This window comes from Prinia subflava, chromosome 29, assembly GCF_021018805.1.
Source record: "Prinia subflava isolate CZ2003 ecotype Zambia chromosome 29, Cam_Psub_1.2, whole genome shotgun sequence".
NCBI lineage: Eukaryota > Metazoa > Chordata > Aves > Passeriformes > Cisticolidae > Prinia > Prinia subflava.
In genome coordinates, this window is record NC_086275.1 from 566,860 (window position 1) to 587,699 (window position 20,840).

Here is a 20,840-nt window from a genome sequence, read left to right on the forward strand (position 1 = left end):
CAGCATGGAAAAGAACCCCTGGGATCCCACCTGCACACGTTAAATGTTCCTGAGTCTCCTGCTGACACCAACATTTAATCCACAGGGCAAGGTGACCTCTCCATGCTGAAAATTCCCAACTTCCCATCATGAGGGGTTTGAAGTTTTAAATTCATTTAATTTGGGACATTTTAATGGCTTCTAGAACTTGGAAGCACGCACACATAATTCCACATTAAATATTGGCCTCTGGTTTGATCGTGGTGTTCTCCTGGAAATTTTTCTTTAAACCCAAGGGGAAAACGCCTTCAATTCTCCCAAACCTTTGGGCACTTCGTGTTTTAACACAAATTTGGTGCAGACACCAAAAATAGGGGAGCACTGAACTCCCAATTCCCAAAGGTAAAGTTATTTTTGTGTCACACCCACACGTGACCAGGGAGAAGCTGCCGTTTAATTTGCTAACTCTGCTTTAATTAAACATCACTCAGCAGCCAGGCTGTGGAGCACAGATCCCATTATTGATAGCAGGAGAAACATCCACGGGTTTGCCCCACAAAGACACCCGGATTTATTTGAAAGCTTTATCTGCTGTGGGCTCTCCACCATTCCTCCAGTGAAGAACTCGCTGAACCCTTTCAATTAAAAACTCCTTGATCTTCAATTATTGATGGAGTGAAGAATCCAAGGCGCATGGAAATCCTAGATTTTCATCAGACTCTCAATTAGGCAGCAGATTCCAGGCCAGCCAGTGGCCTGAATCCAGGCTGGAAAATTATTTGCATTTCTTTGTGAGTTATGGGAGGAGGGGCAGCAGCTGCAATCTTCATTTTCCTTTTAAAATGGGAAATAAACATCAATAAACACCAAATTAATCCCATAATGACCAATTAATTCCCACATTGGGGTTGAGGCCTTTATCTTCCTCCCTTTGTTTCATTTGTCTCCATTTATTTTTCCATGTAGAACAATTTTCAATTGGCTTTGCTCTCAACAGAGCCAGCCTGGGAGAGGCCACCACTTGGGAGTGGAAATTATTGGGAATTGGGAGTGGAAACCACTGGAAATTAGGAAATGTTGGGTTTGTAACCCCTGGGCTGAATTTTTGATTTCAGAATTTTGTGTTTAGATTGAACTTTTTGATCATTGGAGCCAGAGAATCAATGAGGTTCCCATAGAATTAAAGCAGGAGGGGGTAAAATAACCAGAACCAAGCCCATTTTGAGGACCTCGTGGTGGCTTGGTTGAGTTCCCTCAATGGGTTTTTTGCTCAATTAAGTGACAAATTGGTGCCACAGAAGCTGCCACACCCAGCTGTGGTTCATAGAGCCTTTCTCCCCAGGAAAAACAAGGAATTATTTGAAAATTTCCAAATCATTGGAAAAACTTTGGACATTTTATGTGTGGATGTTGGTGTGTGAGGAGGAAAATTACACTTACAGCAGATTTTAACATTTTTTTGGCTCAGCACAAGCAGAATTGAGGGCTCAGAGACCTCCCCCTTCCTAAAAAAAGCAATTTCAAACCCTCCAAACACCTCAAGGCCACGCAGAGGAGTTCAGTGGATTCCTCTGGAAATTTTGGGATGTGGCTCTCATTTTCTTAACCCAGCCTTTGTGTTGCCAGAGGAAATTTGCCCATCAAATCCAATTCCCAAGCCCCAGAACCTCCTGAGCCGGATGGGACCCCCAAGGACCATCAAAGTCCAACTCCTGAGAAATGAGAACATTAAAGAAAAGAAACAACTCAAATTTTGAACCCACTCAACTGCATTCCCATTCAGGAGAGAGCATCCAGCTCAGGGAAGGGTTTGAATTGGGGGAAAAAGTCACCCAAAAAGTGAGTCACGTTTTCATATTGACCTTTATTGAGCAAGAACTGCTGTGACTGTTTTACATCAAACAACAAAAGGTTGCGCACTGTGCATGTCAACGAGGTTCTCCCAGGAGCAAAAGTCCACCCTAATTGCACCAGTGAGGTAAACATAATTAGTTATAAGTAGCTTTATTTTTTATTTTTTTTTAAGGCTAGGAGAGTTCTGGTTCTCATGAGTACTCTATTACTGTTTTCGGTTTTTGGCTCAGTTGGTTCTTTGCATAATAAATCTGAACTCGTTCCTCAGATCCATCCCTCCAACAGCTCAGGAAATGCAGAGAAGCTTCCTCTGCACATTTCATCTCATGCACTAGTAATAGTAGTAATTTTTTTTTTTGTTTTTGCAGATCCCCAAGCTCTGTGGAGGGAGTACATCTTGAGCCTGCATGCATTCCCCCCCCCCTTCCCTATATTGCACGAAAAAGTAAAATACTGTGTGTCTGGAGCCTCCGTGAGAGAACCCGATCTGCTTTGAAGCCGTCACCCACATGCATTTTTGCAGCTGTCTATGGCTTAACCTTTTGCACCGACCCAAGCTCTTGAATTGGTTTGAATTTTAGCTATGGTTGGGTTTTATTCGCTCTCTTTAATCTCCTTTACTACGGCGTGTGAGGTGACTTTCTCCACCTTCTTGGTGGACACCAGCTTCTCCTCAAAGCTCTCCTCGTGCTCCTCCACCTTCTGAGTGACGGTCACCGACTTGGTGATGAACGTGGTCCCGCTGTCCCCACCCTCCCCCGTGATCTTCTCCACTTTTTTGGTGACCACGATTTTCTCGGCCTTGTCATCCACGGGGCTCACATCGAGGCCGTTGGTCACCACTCCCTTGTCCTCCTCCTCCTTCTCTTTGGATTCCTCCTCCTTCTTCTCCTCCACCTCCCCGTTGACCGCGATGTCCTCTTTCCTGGACTCCTTCTCGGCCTCGGCGCTCACTTTCGTCACCTTGGTGACGGTGATGGTCTCCTCCACCACAGCCTTGGCGTCCTTGACTGGGGAGGGAGGCTTCTCGGGGGACTGGGGCTTCTCGGGGGACTGGGGCTTCTCAGGGGTCCGGGGCTTCTCGGGGGTCACGGGCTTCTCAGGGGTCCGCGGCTTCTCGGGGGTCCGCGGCTTCTCGGGGCTCGCCAGCTTCTCAGGGGTGCGCGCCTTCTCCGGTGGTGCCAGCTTGTCCAGGGCCACGGCTTTCCCCGGGCTCACGGCCTTGTCGGGGGAGGCGGGTTTCTCGGGGCTGGCGGGTTTCTCGGGGCTGGCGGGTTTCTCGGGGCTGGCGGGTTTCTCGGGGCTGGCGGGTTTCTCGGGGCTGGCGGGTTTCTCGGGGGAGGTCACCTTTGGCGTGGCGGGTTTCTCAGGGGACGCTGCTTTCTCCTCCTCCTTGGCCGCCTTCTCCGCTTTCTCCGCCTTCTGTTCCTTCGCTGCTTCCGCGGGTTTTTCTTTGGGGGCGGCCTTGGCGGGCTCTGTGACGGGGGATTTCGGAGGGGACTTCACGGGAGGTGTTTTGACCTTCTCTGCCTTTGCTGGTGCCTCTTCAGCTTTGCCCTTGGCCTCAGGTTTTTCCTCCTCTTCCTCAGCTTCCTCCCCTTCTTCTTTTTCCTCGATTTCTTCTTTTTCAGAGCCGCCTTCTTCCGCGGCGTCAGATTTTGCAGCTTCCTCCTCCTCCTCCGCTTCCTCTTCCTCCTTCTCCTCCTCCTCTTGTTCTGCAGGAGCCTTCTCAGAAACCTCTTCCTCTGCAGCTTCTTCTGCTTTTTCCTCCTCCTGCTCCTCTTGCTGTGCCTTGGCTGCCATTTCTTCCGCGATGGCCGTCAGGGCATCTTCCATTTCAGACTTCTCGTCCTCCACCTTTGTCTCCTCGATGATTTCTTCTACAAACTTGTGCTGGACCTTCAGCTTTGGCGGTTCGATTTTGGTTTTCTGGATTTTGGTGGATGCTATTGTGACAGATGGTTGTCTGTGTGTGAATATGGGACCAGTAATGCTTCCAGAGAAGGCACTGAATCTTGTCTCTTCACCCTCCAGCAGCTTCCTAAGGGAATCAGGAGGAGAGAAAAAACCAAAATGAGCATAAAAACAACCAAATAAGGGACAGCTATTGGAATTATTGTGGCTGCCCCATCCTTGGAACTGCCCAAGGCCAGGCTGGACAGGGCTTGGAGCAGCCTGGGATAGTGGAAGGTGTCCCTGCTTTGGGATGAGCTTTAAGGCCTCTTCCAACCCAAACCATTCCCGAATTCTGTAATATTTCCCTGCTGTGCTGTTCCCCTGCCAGCAGGATGGAACCAGTTTGCCGTGGAATGTGCTGGAACCCACCAGGGCCATCACTGCTCACAGCCCCAGCCCAGCTGCCCTTGAACCTGCTCCTCTGCAGAACTCACATTCAGCAGTTCTCAGCCTGGTTTTGCTCATGGCAAGGGGTGAAACCTTCAGAGAACAGTTAAAATTCATCTTTACTGTCAGGCAGCTTCATTACAGTGTAAATCAGCAGGGATTAGGACAAACTAACTAATTTCACAGGATTCATTACGACTTGGGCAAACAGAACCTGACACAGCCAGGAGACCCAAATCAAATATTGTGTCTGAGACTGTCACAGCTGATTAGAGCGCGTGTTCTAATTTAATGATTTGGGCATCCACCTTTTCTTGGTGGGAATAAGAGAACTGGGGACTAAAGCTGACTTTGGCAGCAACCAGCTACAGCCCCGGGGGTGTCTGTGTGTCTGAACAACCCCAGGAATCTGAACAGACCTGGAGATGGGGATGTTTTTGTGTTGCTTTTACTTTATTCTGTTCAAATGTTTTTCATCTCAGCCTGTGACCCAGAAAAATCAGGAGCTCTCCAGCGAGAGTTCTGAAGTGATACAGAGGAGACTGAAAAAACCTGCCAGGTGATGGCAACAGCAAGCAACGCTCAGCTCCAGATTAGAGCAGACGCCTCTGAAGGAAAAGTTGAGCAAGAAAAGCAAAAGTGTTTGTGACAGGCACATCAGCGCCCGCTGCCTCAAACCGTGATCAAGCAAATTCAGCTGTCTCTGCCAGGCGATGAAAGGGAGCTCTGCTGACAAGCCCTGCACGCCTGGCATCTGCAGAGGAATTAAAAATAACCTCGTGTCTCGCTGCATCCCTGCCCGTGCAGCCAAGGACAGACTGCGGCGCGGGAGCCGCCGCACTGAGTCACGCTGTGCTGAGCCCGCGGGGCTGCCTGGCAGCTCCGCCGCTCATTAGCCGCTCCCTAATGACCTTCTGGGCTCTCACTGGGCTGAGCCGAGCTCTCGTTTTCAGCCGTGTTGGCCGCATGCGGATATTTCTCAGCTGTGGCAGAGCCTCCCGAGCCGGCAGCATCCGCAGTGCTATTAATATTCCAGGCGTGTCTGCAAGGGTGCCACTGTACCTGTATGCAGCAATTTCGATGTCCAGGGCCATCTTGACATTGAGGAGGTCCTGGTACTCCCGCAAGTGACGGGCCATCTCCCACTTCGTCCCTCTGAGCTCGTTTTCCAGCTGGTGAATCGTGTCCTGCAAGGGAGGCGCAGAAAACCCCTGTGGCACCGAGGGACGCCGCTCGGGGGGGCAGAGCGGGCAGAACTTCTCGGAGAGGACTTTTGGAAACTCTTCCCCGCCGCTCGGGGAGGCAGGGCCGGCATCACGGCAGGACCCACCCGCTCCCTCCGCAGCGTCCTCCCCCCGCTTCCCGCGTCCCTCGCTGCGGAGCGGGCACAGGGCACCTCCCGCATTTCCTCCTCCCGGAGCGGGCACAGGGCACCTCCCGCATTTTCTCCCCCCGGAGCCGGCACCGGGCACCTCCCGCATTTCCTCCTCCCGGACGTGGCACAGGGCACCTCCAGCATCCCTCCCGCTGGAGCGGGCACCGGGCATTTCCCGCATTTCCTCCTCCCGGAGCCGGCACCGGGCACCTCCCGCATTTCCTCCTCCCGGAGCCGATACAGGGCATCCCCTGCATCCCTCCTCCCAGAGCCGGCACCGGGCACCTCCCGCATTTCCTCCCGCCTGAGCCGGCACCGGGCACCTCCCGCACTTCCTCCCCCCGGAGCCGGCACCGGGCATTTCCCGCATTTCCTCCTCCCGGAGCCGGTACAGGGCATCCCCCGCATCCTTCCCCCCGGAGCCGGCACCGGGCATCCCCCGCCTCCCCGCCGCGCTCGGGCCAGCCCCGCGCCGCCTCCCCGGTACCTGATAGGTGGTGAGGTCGTTATTGTGGCGCTCCTCGATGTCGCTGAGCTGCCTCTCCAGCGACTCCTTGGTGCCGCGCACCGACTCGAGCTCGATGCTCTTGGACTGGAGCTGCCGGCGGTACTCGGCGATCTCCTCCTTGGCGGAGCGGATCGCCTCCTTGTTCTGCTCGGCCGCCTCGGTGAGCTTGGCGTAGCGGCACTTGAACCACTCCTCGGCCTGGTGCATGTTGTGGTCGGACTGGCACTCGAGCTGGGCGCGGATCTCCTTCAGCGCCGTCGTCAGGTCCGTCTTCAGGTAGTCCTTCCTCTCCACGGTGGCGTGCGACGCCTGCAGCTGCGCCAGCAGCTCGGCCACCTCCTCCTCGTGGTTGCCCCTCAGGAAGGCCACCTCGTCCTGCAGCGACTGCACCTTCTTGTCCAGCTCGGCGCGCATCAGCGAGGCCTCCTCCATCTCCTTGCGCAGGGCGCGGATGGTCGCCTCCGTCTCGTCGCGCAGCCGCGCCTCATCCTCGAAGCGCTCCCGCAGGCGCTGGATGTCCTCCTCGATGTGCTCCGAGTCCAGCTGGATCTGCGCCTTCTCGTGGCTCACCTGCTCCAGCGCCCCGCGCAGCTCCCGCAGCTCCTGCTCGTAGGCGTCGCTCAGCTGCGCCCTCCCGGCGTGTTTCTGCCGCAGCGCCGCCAGCTCCGCCTCGATCTCCTTGTTCTGCTGCTCCAGGTAATGCACCTTCTCGATGTAGCCGGCGAAGCGGTCGTTGAGCCCCTGCAGCTGCTCCTTCTCGTTGGAGCGGCTCAGCTTGAGCTCGGCCGCGCCGTTCAGCAGAGAGGACTGGCTCACGTCCAGGCTCTCGGCCGAGCTCAGCACCGTGGAGCCGTAGGCGGCGCGGGGGCCGCCCAGGTTGGGGCGCTTGTAGGAGGAGGACACGGTGCTGCCCGAGCCCCGCGACCACGACTGCGAGCGGAAGCCGCTGGACGGGGACGCGCTGGCGCGGCTGTAGGTGGCCCGGGTCTCGGTCACCCTGCGGTACGAGGGGTTGCCCAGGGGCTCCATGGTGTAGCTCATGGTGGGGCGCTGGGGGGCGGCGGTGCGGGGCTGCTCCGGCCGCCGCCGCCCCTTTTATAGCCCGGCCGGGCGGCTGCGGGGCGGCCCCGCACACGCGTGCGGGGGGCGGCTCCCCCCGGCCCGCCCCGCGCCCCGCCCCGGCTCCCCCTTCCTTCCCGTGCCGTCCCTCGCCTCGTCCCGGCTGCCCTGCCCGGCCCTGGCACCTCCCCGGTGCCCCTTCCCCACTCCCTTCCCCTGAGTGCCCACCCACTCCCCCCGGGTCTCCGCTGCCCCCCGGGTCTCCTTTCTTCCCCCTGCTGCCCCTTCCCTTTCCCGTGTTCCTTCCCTCTTGCCCTGCTTCCTTTCCCCCCCTTCCCTAGGCCAGCACCCTCTTTCTTTCCTTTCTTCCTTCCTTTCTTTCCTTCCCTCCTTCCTCCCTCCCCCTCTTTTATCCTCCCTCACTTTCCATTCTTCCCTTTCTTTTCTCCCTTCCCTTTCTTTTGCTTATTTCTTATTCCTCTTCTCTCTCTTTCCTTCCTTTCATTTCCTTCCCCTCTTTCTCCCACCCCTTTTTTTTTTTCACTCTTCTCCCTCTTTTCCTCTCTTTTCTCTCCCGCAGCCGCAGTTCCCTCAGCGCCCAGGGCAGAGCGGAGCGCGGGGGCTGCAGAGCCGGGTAGGGCCGAGAACGGGGCCGGGGATGCGGGTTTGGGATGCGGGTTTGGGATGCGGGAGCGGGATGCGGGGATTGGGATGCGGGGTTTGGGATGCGGGGTTTGGGATCCATGATTTGGGATCCGGGTTTGGGATCCGGGTTTGGGATGCGGGGTTTGGGATCCAGGATTTGGGATCCGGGTTTGGGATCAGCGCTCCATCACCACGGACAGCTCCCGCCGGGCGGGACCGGGGCCGGGACCGGCCTGCAGCGGGGGCTCGGGGGGTCTCAGGGGGTCCCGCAGATGGGTGGGGAGGGTCCTTCCCTCGCTGTCCCCCCGTCCCCCGCTGTCCCCTGTCCCCCGGCGTGTGAAGGTCGCCGCGGGCGGGGGAGGCGGGCGCTGCCCGGGGCTCTGCGGCACCGAGCGCTCCCCGCACCCGCCCCGGGCTCTGCGGGAGGAGCGGGGGAAGCCCTGGAGCAGCCGGGCTGACTCAGCGAGAGTTCGGGAGACCCTCCCGGCACCCCAAATCCTTGCTCTTGGTTCTTTTCTTCCTCTCCTCCTTCCTTCTTCTCTTCCCTTCTCTGTTCCTCCCACCCGCCCGCTTTGATCCAACGCTTGGTGCATTGCTGGGAATGAATAATAAATTGTTTGAAACCTCGTTGGAAATTACGTTTATGGGGGGAAAACAGACTTTGTATGGGCTGCATGACGGTGCCTGGCTGCCATCCAGGCTCCCAACTCCTCCCGGGGGGATTACGGCTGCGGAGGAAACGGATTAGTAAACTGTAAAGAGAAAAAAATAAATAAAAATATGAAACACCCCCCCAAACCCCCAAAACTGCTGGTGCTAGAAAAAATCCCTGCCACAGCTCGCATGGAAAAGCAGAGGGACGCTGAGGGGGGAGAGTTAACTCCTCGCTCAGGAGGTGCAGAAAAAGCTCACAGCCTGAATTTTTGGAGCGGATGATGCCGCGAAAAGCAAAACCCTCCCGGCAAAGCGCCCTGGAGGGCCGGGCAGAGTCCCCGGGGCCGGGCAGAGTCCCGGGGCCGGGCAGAGTCCCGGGGGCCGGGCAGAGTCCCGGGGGCCGCGGTTAAACTTTGCCGAGCACACGGAGCAGCCCCCGCTCCTCATTAACATGACGCTGTCATAGGACTGCAGCACTGCGGGCAGGGCACGGCTCCGCTCCTGCCCCGGCCCGCCCCGGCCCCGCTCCAGCCCCGCTCCGCCTCCGGAGCCTCCGGAGCCTCCGGAGCCTCCGGTCACCCACGCAGGACGAGCATTTGATGCTAATGAACGGATCCTAAACCACCTTCATTAATGTTACTGGAAGTTTCTGCTGTAGGCACAACCCCCCCTGGGCTTCATTGGGAGTAAAAATAAAATTATTGCCTCGCAGGGTATTGTATTTTGTTTCTTTTTAGGGTGGAAGACACGTTATGATCTGGTTTATTATAATTTTTCCCCCCCGATAATAAAGAGTGGGAGGGGGGAACTGATGATGGGTTTATCCATAAGGAAAATTCACTGTATGAGCAAACACACAGTTAACAGAGGTACTTGGGAGCTTTTATTATCCTTTTAATCTCCTGGAAACAAGGACTGGCAGATGGAACTTTGTAATAAAACTCCCTCTCATTAAACACCTCGGCGTTTGAAACCCATTTACCCCTCACGCAAAATAAATTGTTGATTTGTAATCAAGCAGGGCTGGGTTTGATTTATTTATTTAATAGTGATACCAGGAAATGCAAACTTTTATGGAACACAATGCATCTCATGTACATACAAAAATTGCTTTGAAAATCAGGATATTTAGAAGGGGGGAAGTTGGCATTCCCAGAGGTGTTTAGTGCAGAAATGCTGAAATAAAATTCATTGTTTTAATTGAAAGCAGAGCCTCTCAATGTGATTTTCCTGCTCTGTAATCAGATGCAGGGGGACAGAGCTCCTGCTACATTACCCTGAAGGTGGTTTGAAGGTTGAAGTGAGTCAGGGAAATCAGTCTGAGACGTTCCCTCTTTTCTGATGAGTAATTAATCCCTTTTCCCTCTCTGCCCATCTCTGCATTGGAGGTTTGGAAATGCAGATATTTGTGCTTAAGGGGAGCTGGTTTTGCCTCAAAGTTGAGCAAACAAGAGCTTTTACTTCTGAGCAAAGTAAAAATCAAAATCAAATCCTGATATCTCAGGATTGAGGCAGGAGGAGGGGAGGAAGGGGCACCCCCATGGAAAGGGAAAGCAGCAGCATCGATTTTAATCTCAATTATCCATTCTTGACAAGCCTGCAGGGGTGGGAGGGTGAGCCTGAGTCCTGCAGCTCCCTCCAAAAAAGAAAAAAAAATAAAGAAAAAGGGAAAAGAACACAGGAGGTGGAGTAGCACAACAGCCTGGCTGCTCCCAGGGAGAGGAGATCAAAATATAGCCAGTGACAATGAATTAATTTGAATATATTAAGAAAATATTGAACCAGATGGGCAGAATAAAAGGGGGATTAGGGCGGGGTTCTTGATGCTGGAGAGAGGCAGCAGAGCGAAGGCACCGGACAGTTGGAACATTACAGATTATTTATCAGCTTAAAGGGGGTTTGTCTTGGTGAGTTAACATAAAATTTATAATAAAATAAAGTTAACATAAAGTTTAATATAAAGCCTGGTTTGTTTGCTAAGTTGAAGGTTTGTCTTGGTAAGTTTTTAATGTAAAGCCTGGTTTCAGTTTGTTTAAGCTGAAGGTTTGTGTTGGTAACTTTTTTAATAGTTTGGGTTGGAAGAGACCTTAAATCCCATCCCATCAATCCCATCCCATCCCATCCCACCCCATCCCATCCCATCCCATCCCATCCCATCCCATCCCATCCCATCCCATCCCATCCCATCCCATCCCATCCCATCCCATCCCATCCCATCCCATCCCATCCCATCCCATCCCATCCCATCCCATCCCATCCCATCCCATCCCATCCCATCCCATCCCATCCCATCCCATCCCATCCCATCCCATCCCATCCCATCCCATCCCATCCCATCCCATCCCATCCCATCCCATCCCATCCCATCCCATCCCATCCCATCCCATCCCATCCCATCCCATCCCATCCCGTCCCAAATCACAAATCCCAAACCCCAAATCTCATCCCATCCCACCACTCCCATCCCAAATCCCAAATCCCAAATCCCAAATCCCAAATCCCAAATCCCAAATCCCAAATCCCAAATCCCAAATCCCAAATCCCAAATCCCAAATCCCAAATCCCAAATCCCATCCCATCAATCCCTTCCCATCAATCCCAAATCCCAAATCCCACCCCCTGCCAGGGCAGGGCCGCCTTCCCCTGGCCCGGGTGGCTCCATCCAGCCTGGATTCACCCAAAATTCCACTCCAAATTTCCTGCAGTGTCAGCACCCAGAACAATTTCACAGCTCCAGACTCACTTCAGTCATTCACTCGCTTCAAAAAATGAATTTTTTTCCAGGCTGCCCACGCTCTCCCGGGGTGTTTTCCCAGCATTTTTAACTCCCATCCATTTTACACCTCCTGGGCTGGGATTTTCCCTTTCCTGGCCGCCTCCTGCTGTGTTTCCAGGGGCCACTTCTTTAATCTGGAGGAATTCAGGAGCCTGAATTATTCCCTGAAGGGTTTAGCCTGGAGTCTGCTGGTTAATAATGGAAATAAAAGAAATATATTGGAGATTCCTGCAGCTTCGGGTGGATAACAGGGAAAGAAGAGAGGAGAACTTGTGCCTCCAGCTGCCTGAGATTCAGGGATTGGGCAGAAATTTATTGATTTCATTAAAAATTAAAAAAAAAAATATTGATCGGGCAAAATTTGTTGGTTTTCCACGAATAAATTCCAGCAACTTTTGGAATCCTTGGTCAGCAAAAGCTCTGGGATTTGAGTGCACAAAACCCTCAAGGATCAGGGAAAACTGGGATTTGAGTGCATAAAACCCTCAAGGATCAGAGGAAACTGGGATTTAACTCCAGAAACCCCTCCAGGATCAGGGAAAACTGGGATTTGACTCCACAAAACTCTAGAAAGGATCATGGAAAACTGGGATTTAACTGCATAAAACCCTAGAAAGGATCAGGGAAAACTGGGATTTAACTGCATAAAACCCTAGAAAGGATCAGAAAAACTGGGATTTAAGTGCATCAAACCCTCAAGGATCAGGGAAAACTGGGATTTGAGTGCATAAAACCCCCCAGGGTAATGGAAAACTGGGATTTAAGTGCACAAACCCCTCCAGGATGAGGTAAAACTGGGATTTAAGTGCACAAACCCCTCCAGGATGAGGTAAAACCGGGATTTAACTCCACAAACCCCTCCAGGATGAGGTCAAACCGGGATTTTGGTGGCTGGGAGCAGAGGCAGCCCCTGGGTTTGGCTCCGTCGGGGTCGTGGCTCTCGGTCCCTTTCCCACCTTTGGGTTTTGACGTCTCCAGCTGGAAACTGCAAAAGGACAAATCCAGGTCAGGGCCGCAATCTTCTGGTGAGAATTGAGCAAAAATAGCTCATCCCACCTCGTTTGGGGAGAGTTTTATTTTTAGTTTTCCCTTTCTAAAAATAGCACTTTGAGAAGTGGCCACGGTTGTGCTTTTTCATTTTTCCTGGAGCTCTGCGTCCCCCTCCAGCAGAGGCAGAAGAAATAAACTGAAATACGGATGGTGCTGATGCCTGAAATGAGAGGGAACATTTCTCCCTCCAGTCTCATTTGGATCGGGGTTAATTGCTCTCCTGCTGGAGTTTTAATTGATGTGTGAGGAGGAAGCAGTGACAGCCCCACACAACTGCAAAAGAAAAAATTTTTCTTTTTTAATTGGTGCTGAAGGAAGAGTCCAGCTCGCTGCTGGGCCCTGGGAGGATCAGTTCCTATGGAGATGGTGTACAAAATATAATTTATATGATTTATATAATTTATATGATTTATATAATTTATATGATTTTTATATTTTTATATTTTTATATTTTTATATTTTTATATTTCATATATTTTATATATCTTATATTGTTATAAAAGCTATATGTTTTATATATTTTATATAATTTATAGAATCATTTATTTATTCTCTATTTTATATTTATTTCCTATAATTCCAATAACATTTCTTCTCCTGATGCACACCCTGAGCAGAGCTAGAGGGTTTTTTCTTTTTCCAGGTGAGAAAGTTTCACAAGGAAATTAAGAAAGAAGGGGTTGTTCAAGCAGTGCTGCTTGGAGGGTTCACCTCGGTTTTTATTATGGAAAAAAAAGAGAAAATTTAATAATATTAATTATCACTTTGGCCCAAAAACTCAGAGGAGCCTGGGCAAGATTTGTACAAAAATCTGAGCTGGTTTTGGCTGGAATTTCACTTTAATTTCTCCAGTCTTGTTCTCTTAACATCTAAAGGATATTCTTAGCAGAAATAACTGTAAGCTGATTAGGAGGGAAGCAATAAATACAAATCAAATCGAATCATGCAGAGGCTCCCAGAAAGAAAATCAATAATTTCAGTGATGTATTTTTAAACTCGTGTTATTAGGGAAAAACACACACAGCTTCTTCAAATCTTGATTAAGCCGGAGCTGGGAGTGTTCATTTTTGTCTCAGGGCCCTCAGCTGGGGTAAAAATCAGAATTTTTGGGATAAATTTAAAAGGAATGGTGTGAATTTGCAAACAACTTTGGAAACACAAACTGGGGGATTCAGTTTGTCTTCTCTGCCTCTGACTCTGGATTTTTTGGGCAAGAAAAGCTCAAAAACCCTAAAAAGCTCAGGGAAAAGCAACCCTGAGCCCCCAAGGAGCCCCAGCCCTGCAGGGTGGGTCAGGGGGTCTCAAACTCCCCCAGGGCTGGGTTTGGGTGAAGCTGGAGCCTCCTCCCCTGGGATATTTCTGGGGAAAGCTTTTTAAATAGCCTGAGCTGGAAAAAAATCTGGTTAAAGCCGAGCTCATCCCCACGTAATTAAATAACCCGGTTATGACTGAGAATATTGATCAGGCCCTCCCTGCCAAGGGAAATTTCCTTGGGGGAGATTTTCCTGCTGTTTCCCAGCCCTGGGGATGTCAGGCCCATTCCCTTTCATCCTTTGGAAATGCTCCACTTTGCTTTAAACCTCGTGTTTCCTCAAAAAACAGATTTAAATAAGAATCCACGGGGATTGGGATGGGGCGTTTTCTTCTCAGGCGTCATCTCCACATTTCCCAGTTGTTCTCATTCCCAGCAACCTCTCTGAAAGCCCATAAAGATCAAAATAAATTAATAAATGTAAAGCATTCCGGGTGAAACATTCCAGATTTTGTGTTCAAAATTTGTTTTCATTTTATTATCACAAAACCAATTTAAAACAAGACATGGAAGGTGCTTTTTAAAAAAAATCACTGCTTGGACTCATGCCTGGTAAAAATGTAAAAAAAAAAATAATATAAATTGGAGGTAAAAGTGTATTTGCAGTTCTGCTGCAGGTTAAATTAAGTCATTTTTGCTCATTAGGCTCCACATCCTTCAGTGATCTCAATTCTTATTTGGTACTAAATGTTAATCACCAGAACTGCTGCTCATATTTTAATATTCCTTTTTGTCATCCAGGCTCCTGCATGCAGGAATCTGAATTTATTTAAGGGGATGTAAACCCTTTAATACACTTTATATTATTTATGCCATGTTTTTGCAATGGATAATACAGAAAAAAAAATCCTCTTTTGTCAAGAATTGCTGTGCTTGGTCTTGGTACTTCCGACATCAAGAAGAGCTTTTTCATAAATATTAATTCAAGTTTCAACCCTCAGCATGGGGAGCATATAAAGGATGGAAAAATAGATTTGTTTGCAAAATATCCCACCTAATTTGGGCTCTGGTGTGGAAAATGCAGGAGCTGCTGTGAGTTCACCCCTGCAGTGAAAAACGGGGGCTGAGTTCCAAAACTTGCATCTGTTTGGGGCTTTTTTATTTCGTAAAATTAGAGAATGGAGCCAACTTGTTCATCTCCAGCTTTGTGTCTGAGGTATAGAACAGGAATAATGGAAATAAGGGAAGTGATGGAAATAAGGGAAGTGATGGAAATAAGGGAAGTGATGGAAATAATGGAAATAACGGAAATAACGGAAATAATGGAAATAATGGAAATAACAGATATAATGGAAATAATAGAAATAATGGGAATAATAGAAATAATGGGAATAATAGAAAGGAGTTTCTTGGCTGTTTTTCATGGCAATGGATTCCAGCTGCTCTAAGCTAAAGCCACTGGAGAGCGTTTGAGGCTTTGTGCTCCTGATTTTCCTTTGTGTGCAGAACGATCCCGGATTTCCTGAGGAGGGGAAGGGCTGGGGAAGGGCATCCCTGAGCTCCAGAGAAAGGAAAATCTGACGGGAGCAGCCCTCAGCTCTGGGAGGGTTTCTCCATCATTCCCAAGTTTAAATCCACCAGGAAGCAGCACAAAAAAGGGAGAAGTGGCTCCCCTTGGGTGGTGAAAGGAGATGGAGCTCAATTCCTCAATTCCTGCTCCCAGACTGAGTTTTTTTGGAGTTTTGAACCAATCTGAGAGAAATAAAACACAGAGGCAGCCGCAGCCTCCCTGTTTATTTGTTTATTTGTGTGAATGTCACTTCAATGTGGCTTTTTTTTTATCCTTTCTCTTATCTGGGCTGGCTTAACACCCAAAGAGTTCTGAGGGAGCCGTGAAAGATTTAAAATAAAAAAGGTGATTAGAGATGGAGAGGAGAACAAAAGAGCTCAGAGCATCCGTGGACTCCTGACCTTGGGGAAAAAAAAGCTGCTCTGGGATTAAAATGTAACTTTTGGCTCCAAGCTATTTGATGGGTGTCGGTATTTTATTGCAATTTCAAGGTGCCCTTATAAAGAGCTTGAAATTCCTTTGGGGTTTCTTTCCCAAAATCTCTTCACTGCAATCCCACCTCCAACCAAACCTCACATTTTTTGCTCTACCCCAGGGGTTAAAGCCAAAAATCTGTACTCTGGAGGGGTACAAAGAAGAACTTGGGGTACAATTGGGAACTTGGCTTGGGCCACAAACCATCCAAAATCTGAACACTGATAAAATCTTTGTCCCCTGAGATCTGACAGCTTTCACTAGCCAATAAAACCCATTTAACACATGAAACACACACTGCAGTGAGCAGTGGGTGAATTTTTAGCAGCCTTGGTTGGATTTTTTCCCCCTCAGGACAGTGTGTGTCATGTTTGACACCTGTGGTACCACCTGAGCGCTCAGATAACAAAACCAAGCCCTAAAGCAGAATATTTTCGCTCCGTGGCTTCCCTCAGCTGCCTCACAGCTGATGTCTTTATTTGCCATGGCCTTCAGGAAGGATTTCTTTGATTCAATTCTAAATCTTGCAGTGTAAAATCGATTTTTCTGCCTGTTTCTGCTGCTCCTCAGCAAACAAATGCTCCTTCCCCCAGGAAAGGGCTCTCTGCGCTCAGGTTAATGATATGTGGAGGCACAGAAAGGCTCCAGTCAGCACTCGAAGGATGAGGCTGGAGACAGGGCCGGTTCCTAAGTAAGGAATTAATTAATTCGATTGAGGCAGGCAGGAAATGTCGCGTTGTGATGTTTATCTGCAGCAGTGCCCTGTGTCTGGCTGCTGAGGAGGGGTTGGGTTATCTCCTGTCCTCCACAGCGACCTGAGGTCACTGCCTGGGGGGAAATCCAGGCTGTGCCATTATTTCAAAGGTGATTTGTGCACCTGCAGCTCTTTTCTTTCTTAAAATAGGGAGCACTCCCTGTCCTGAGCGTTCTGGGGGCTCAGGGGATGGGATTTCCTCAGGAATAACTCTGGGAGATCACAGTCCTTGATCCCCTCTGGGAAAGGCTGGGGGGCAGGGAATGGGATAGAACCCACCCCAGCAATTGCAATATTCAAGTGTATTTCTAATCCCAAAGTGCAGCTAAAACCTGCAGCCCTCCAGTAAAAAATTGAGGTTAAAAACAAAGTCCTCAAAATCCCAAATCTGTCTGCTCCGACCACCGCCCGCTCCACACTCCCTGCACAGCAACCCCAAATCCGCAGGGAAAACCTTCCTCTTGTCCATCGAAACCCTCCCGGTGCCTTGGGAGGGCTGGGCTGGAGCAGGGACTGGGCAGAGCTGGGGAATAAAGCAGAGATTTATTGAAAGGGTGAACCTTGGGCAGGACAAGAGCCTGGGCAGGGCTGCAGCCAAGGTGGACCCAAAATGGGCACAAAATGGGCACAGAATGGGCACAAAATGGGCACAAAATGGGCACAGAATGGGCACAAAATGGACACAGAATGGGCACAAAATGGACACAAAATGGGCACAAAATGCACAGCCGGTCCCGAGGTCTCCCACTTTTCTAAGTTCTGGTCCATTTGCACATTGGGGTTTCACTGTCCCATTGCAGCCCCAGGTTCTGCAGTCCCATCCTTCTCGTTCCTCCCTCAGCCCCCCTTGTTTGTGCTTTTGGGCTGAACCCTTGTCCCAGCTGTCCTTGGGGTGCAGCAGGAACAGGATTTGTTTTGTGTCCCTGCTGTGTGAGGAGCTGAGTGAGCCTGAGTGTGAGCTCAGAGCTGCACCCTGGGCAGCACAGGGGCTGAAATACAGGAAATAAAACTGCAGCCATCGTTTTCAACCTCAAATCCCCAGGGAAAACATTTTTCTTGTCCATCAAACCCCTCTCCAATGTGGCCAGCACAGCTCAACACCGCAGCGTTGATGTGGAAATCGGGATTTGATGGGATCACCCGCGCTGCCAGGACAATCTGGGCTTGCCTGGCTCCTGCAGGAGCCGTGAGCAGCAGGAAAATCCACCCGGGAGAGGAAATAAAAAGGTCAAACTCAGCTGGCGGGTTTGGAGTGCAGGCCTGGAGGCGGCTGTGCCGCGGCGGGTCAATAACGGCGCAGCACCGGCAAACCCCGCGTGGCAAATGATTGACTAATTAACAAATCCAGCAGAAAATTGTCTGAGAGAGGGAGTTGATATCCCAGCAGCAGGACAAGGTGGAGTTTCACATTCCTCAGGTGTTGGGGCAGCGGGGCCTGGAGCGAGCTCAGCGTTTGAGTTTTTTGACAGAGAATTGAGGCGCAAACACAAAATGTTTGATGGTGTTCAGATGCCAAATTTCTGCCAAATAATTTTTACTGGGGCTGGACACAGGATTGCTGCTGAAATGATTGAAAATGAGAAGTTGGCAAAGTGCTTCTGAGGCAAAAAATGTGAATTTTGGCTCCTTTTGCTCGCAGGGGCTGCAGAGCCAGAACAGTCAGATTTAAAAAATGGAATTATTTAACTCTCGAAGGCCTGGTTTGTGCTGCAGTTGGATTGTTCTGGAAAACACTGGGATTTCAAATTTTCCGCTGTTTGCTCATAAATTGATCCTGTCCCATCCTGTCCAACCCAGCCTTGGACACTCCCAGGGATGGAGCAGCCCCAACTCCTCTGGGAATTCCATCCCACCCTCACAGGGAGGAATTTATTCCCAATATCCCATCTAAACCTGATTTCTGTCGATTTAAAGTCCTTCCCACTCGTCCTCTCCTCTTGGCTCTGCCCCTGTAAGGAGAGCAGGAATTTAATCCTGATTAATTCCAGTGATGGAAGTGCCAGGGACAAGCTGCAGCTCTTTTGTCTGGGCTGAATTCCTGCCCCAGCCAGCAAATCTTGGATGAGACACAGAAGTGTCGACCCCTGGTCCCTTTTGTACCTTTTCCCTGTCACAGCCTGGGATGTTCTTCAGGAGGTCAATTTGGGCAGCCAGGGGAACAAAACCAGGCTCAGGATGTGTTGGAAGAGCTGCTGTGGCTCTGGAAATACTCTATATACATAATATTTGAATATTATATAATAATTTTAAATAATGTTATAATATTATATCATTATATCATTATATATTATATATTATATATTATATATATAATTTATATATTATATATTATATATTATAAATAAAATTTATATATTATATATAAAATTTATATTATAATATTATAATAATATTTGAAACCCTGATTTCCAGCACTGTTCCAGCCTCTCCCCCTGCTGAAATCATCACGGGCTGAGGGGCAGCTCCAGAGGAGGGATAACACCCCTGGAGAGATGGACAGAGGGATGGAGAACGGAAAAAAACCTTCCAAAAACTGATTTAACTGCTGCCACCCCACCCTGTTTGCTCTAAGGCCCCATAAAAATCAGTTTTCTTGCAGGATCCACATCCAACCCCCACTGAAAATTCCCTGCCCAGCCGGGCTCTGCCTGTGCACGGAGCTGGACTCCGCTAACGAGGGCTGGGCTCCCGTTCTTTACCCACACAGCAGAAATTGGGTTTTATTTGGTGCAGAGCAAAATCTTGGAGTCCTTCAGACCCTCAGCAGTGGAATTCAGCTCTGCTGGAAACTTCCTTTGGGATCCTGAGCAGCCTCAATCTAAATTTCAGAATTATGGAGGGCAGAGAGGTTTTTGTTGTTCACTGGGGTTGTGGAATTCTCTATTTTGGGGGGTGAAATCTTATTTTCCTGAGCAGTCTCAATCTAAATTTCCAAACCGTAGAGCAGAGAGGTTTTTGTCTTTCACTGGGGTTGTGGAGTTCTCTATTTAAGGGGATGAAATCTTATTTTCAACCTGAGATCAGAGCCAAAGGATTTTTGGGGCTGTGAGCTTTAGTGCTATATTGAGCTAGTCCTATATTTAATGACTCCTATATTTAATTTAATTAGTCCTATCTTTAGCAAGTGCTATATTTAGTAAGCCTTATATTAAGTTAGTCCTATATTTAGTCCTGTCTGTATTTAATTTATCTGTAAAATCACCCCATCGTCCCACCCACCCCACCTGTAGCTCCCTGTCCTGTTAGGCCTGGCTTGTTAAGCCTGGCTTTGCTTTGGGAGAACAATTATTCCTACGGATCAGGGGGGCTTTCCCAGCACTTTGGGAGTGAAAATTCCTTTATTGTTGTAAGAATTTATCCTCCAGGGCCCCCCAGTGCTGCTCCTCAGCAGCACCCCAGCCTTGGCAGCTGAATTTTCCCCGTGTGGGATTTTGGTCAGATCCACGCAGAGGGCAGAGCATTTTTTCTCCCTTATAAAGAGAATTTTTGTGTGAAAAAAAGGAGTTTTTTGGCGCTGTGCGAGGGATTGTGTGTGATGAACGCACTGCAGCAGCAGTGACTCCACATTTCTGCTCCAGCCCGTGCTGAGCCCAACATTTTCTCCCCCTGTGCGTGCCAGGGCTGGGATTTATCGACTGCTGGTGCAGCAGAGCCATCTCAGCTCGCCCTGCTGAGCCCGGGGGTTTTCTCCTCCAATTCCTGCTGCAGGAAACCTTCAGGGGAGCTGGTGGCATCAAGGAACTCACAGAAATAACATTTCAAGTTTGCTTCCTGATGGAGGATGAGGAGATCTGGCACAAAAAGGGAAAAATGTTTGTATTTTCAAAGTGAGCTGGAGTGAGGAGATCACACAAAGAGCATTAAATCCACAGAGAAAAGAGTCCAGGGGAGCACGGGAGGAGCTGGATCCTCTCCTGAGCCCCTAAGAGTGTAAAATAATAATTATTATTTAAATTTATTATATTTAAATTTAAATTATTTTAATAATAATAATGATAATAATGTAAAATAATTATTTTACATAATATTAAGGAGGAATAATGTCATTTTTCCTATCACTTCATTAATAAAATTATTTTAATTTATTCCTATCTCTTCATTAATAAAATTACTCTCATTTATTCTATTTTTTTTTGTTTGTTTGCAGTAATATCAATCACTCTGCATACAAAAAGAACTCCGAATTGGAACAAATTAAAAAATCATCAAACAAAAAAAGAAAACAAGTAGAAAGTGAGGAAAGTATGGTTTATTTTTTTCTTTTTCTTTGAGAAAACATTTCTGGCTGTGTCTTGGCCTTTCCCTTGTGTTCCAAATGATTTCCTGCATTTTCCTGAGGTAAAATCACGGAATTTCAGCGCACAATTAAATTATGGAGCACAATTAGCTGCTGTTTCAACAGCAAAATGAACAATTAATGTAATGACACGGGAGTGATGCCTAATTAAATGATTGTATCACTCCTAAATATGGATTATTTACATGAATGTGAAAGCAAAGCTGGGTGGAACAACCAAAACCCGCTGAGATTTGCGGATTACTATGGG

At 49.3% G+C, this 20,840-nt stretch overlaps 1 protein-coding gene across 1 annotated transcript; it reads right to left on the reverse strand.

Moving 5' to 3' along the window:
• Positions 1-1,288: 1,288 nt before the first annotated feature.
• NEFM (neurofilament medium chain) lies at positions 1,289-7,201 on the reverse strand. Its single transcript, XM_063420024.1, has 3 exons — positions 6,039-7,201; positions 5,239-5,363; positions 1,289-3,874 (listed from the first exon to the last, which is right to left on the reverse strand). The coding sequence occupies exons 1-3, from the start codon at positions 7,098-7,100 to the stop codon at positions 2,428-2,430; spliced, it is 2,634 nt and encodes an 877-aa protein (XP_063276094.1). The 5' UTR covers positions 7,101-7,201; the 3' UTR covers positions 1,289-2,427.
• Between the last annotated feature and the right edge of the window lie 13,639 nt (positions 7,202-20,840).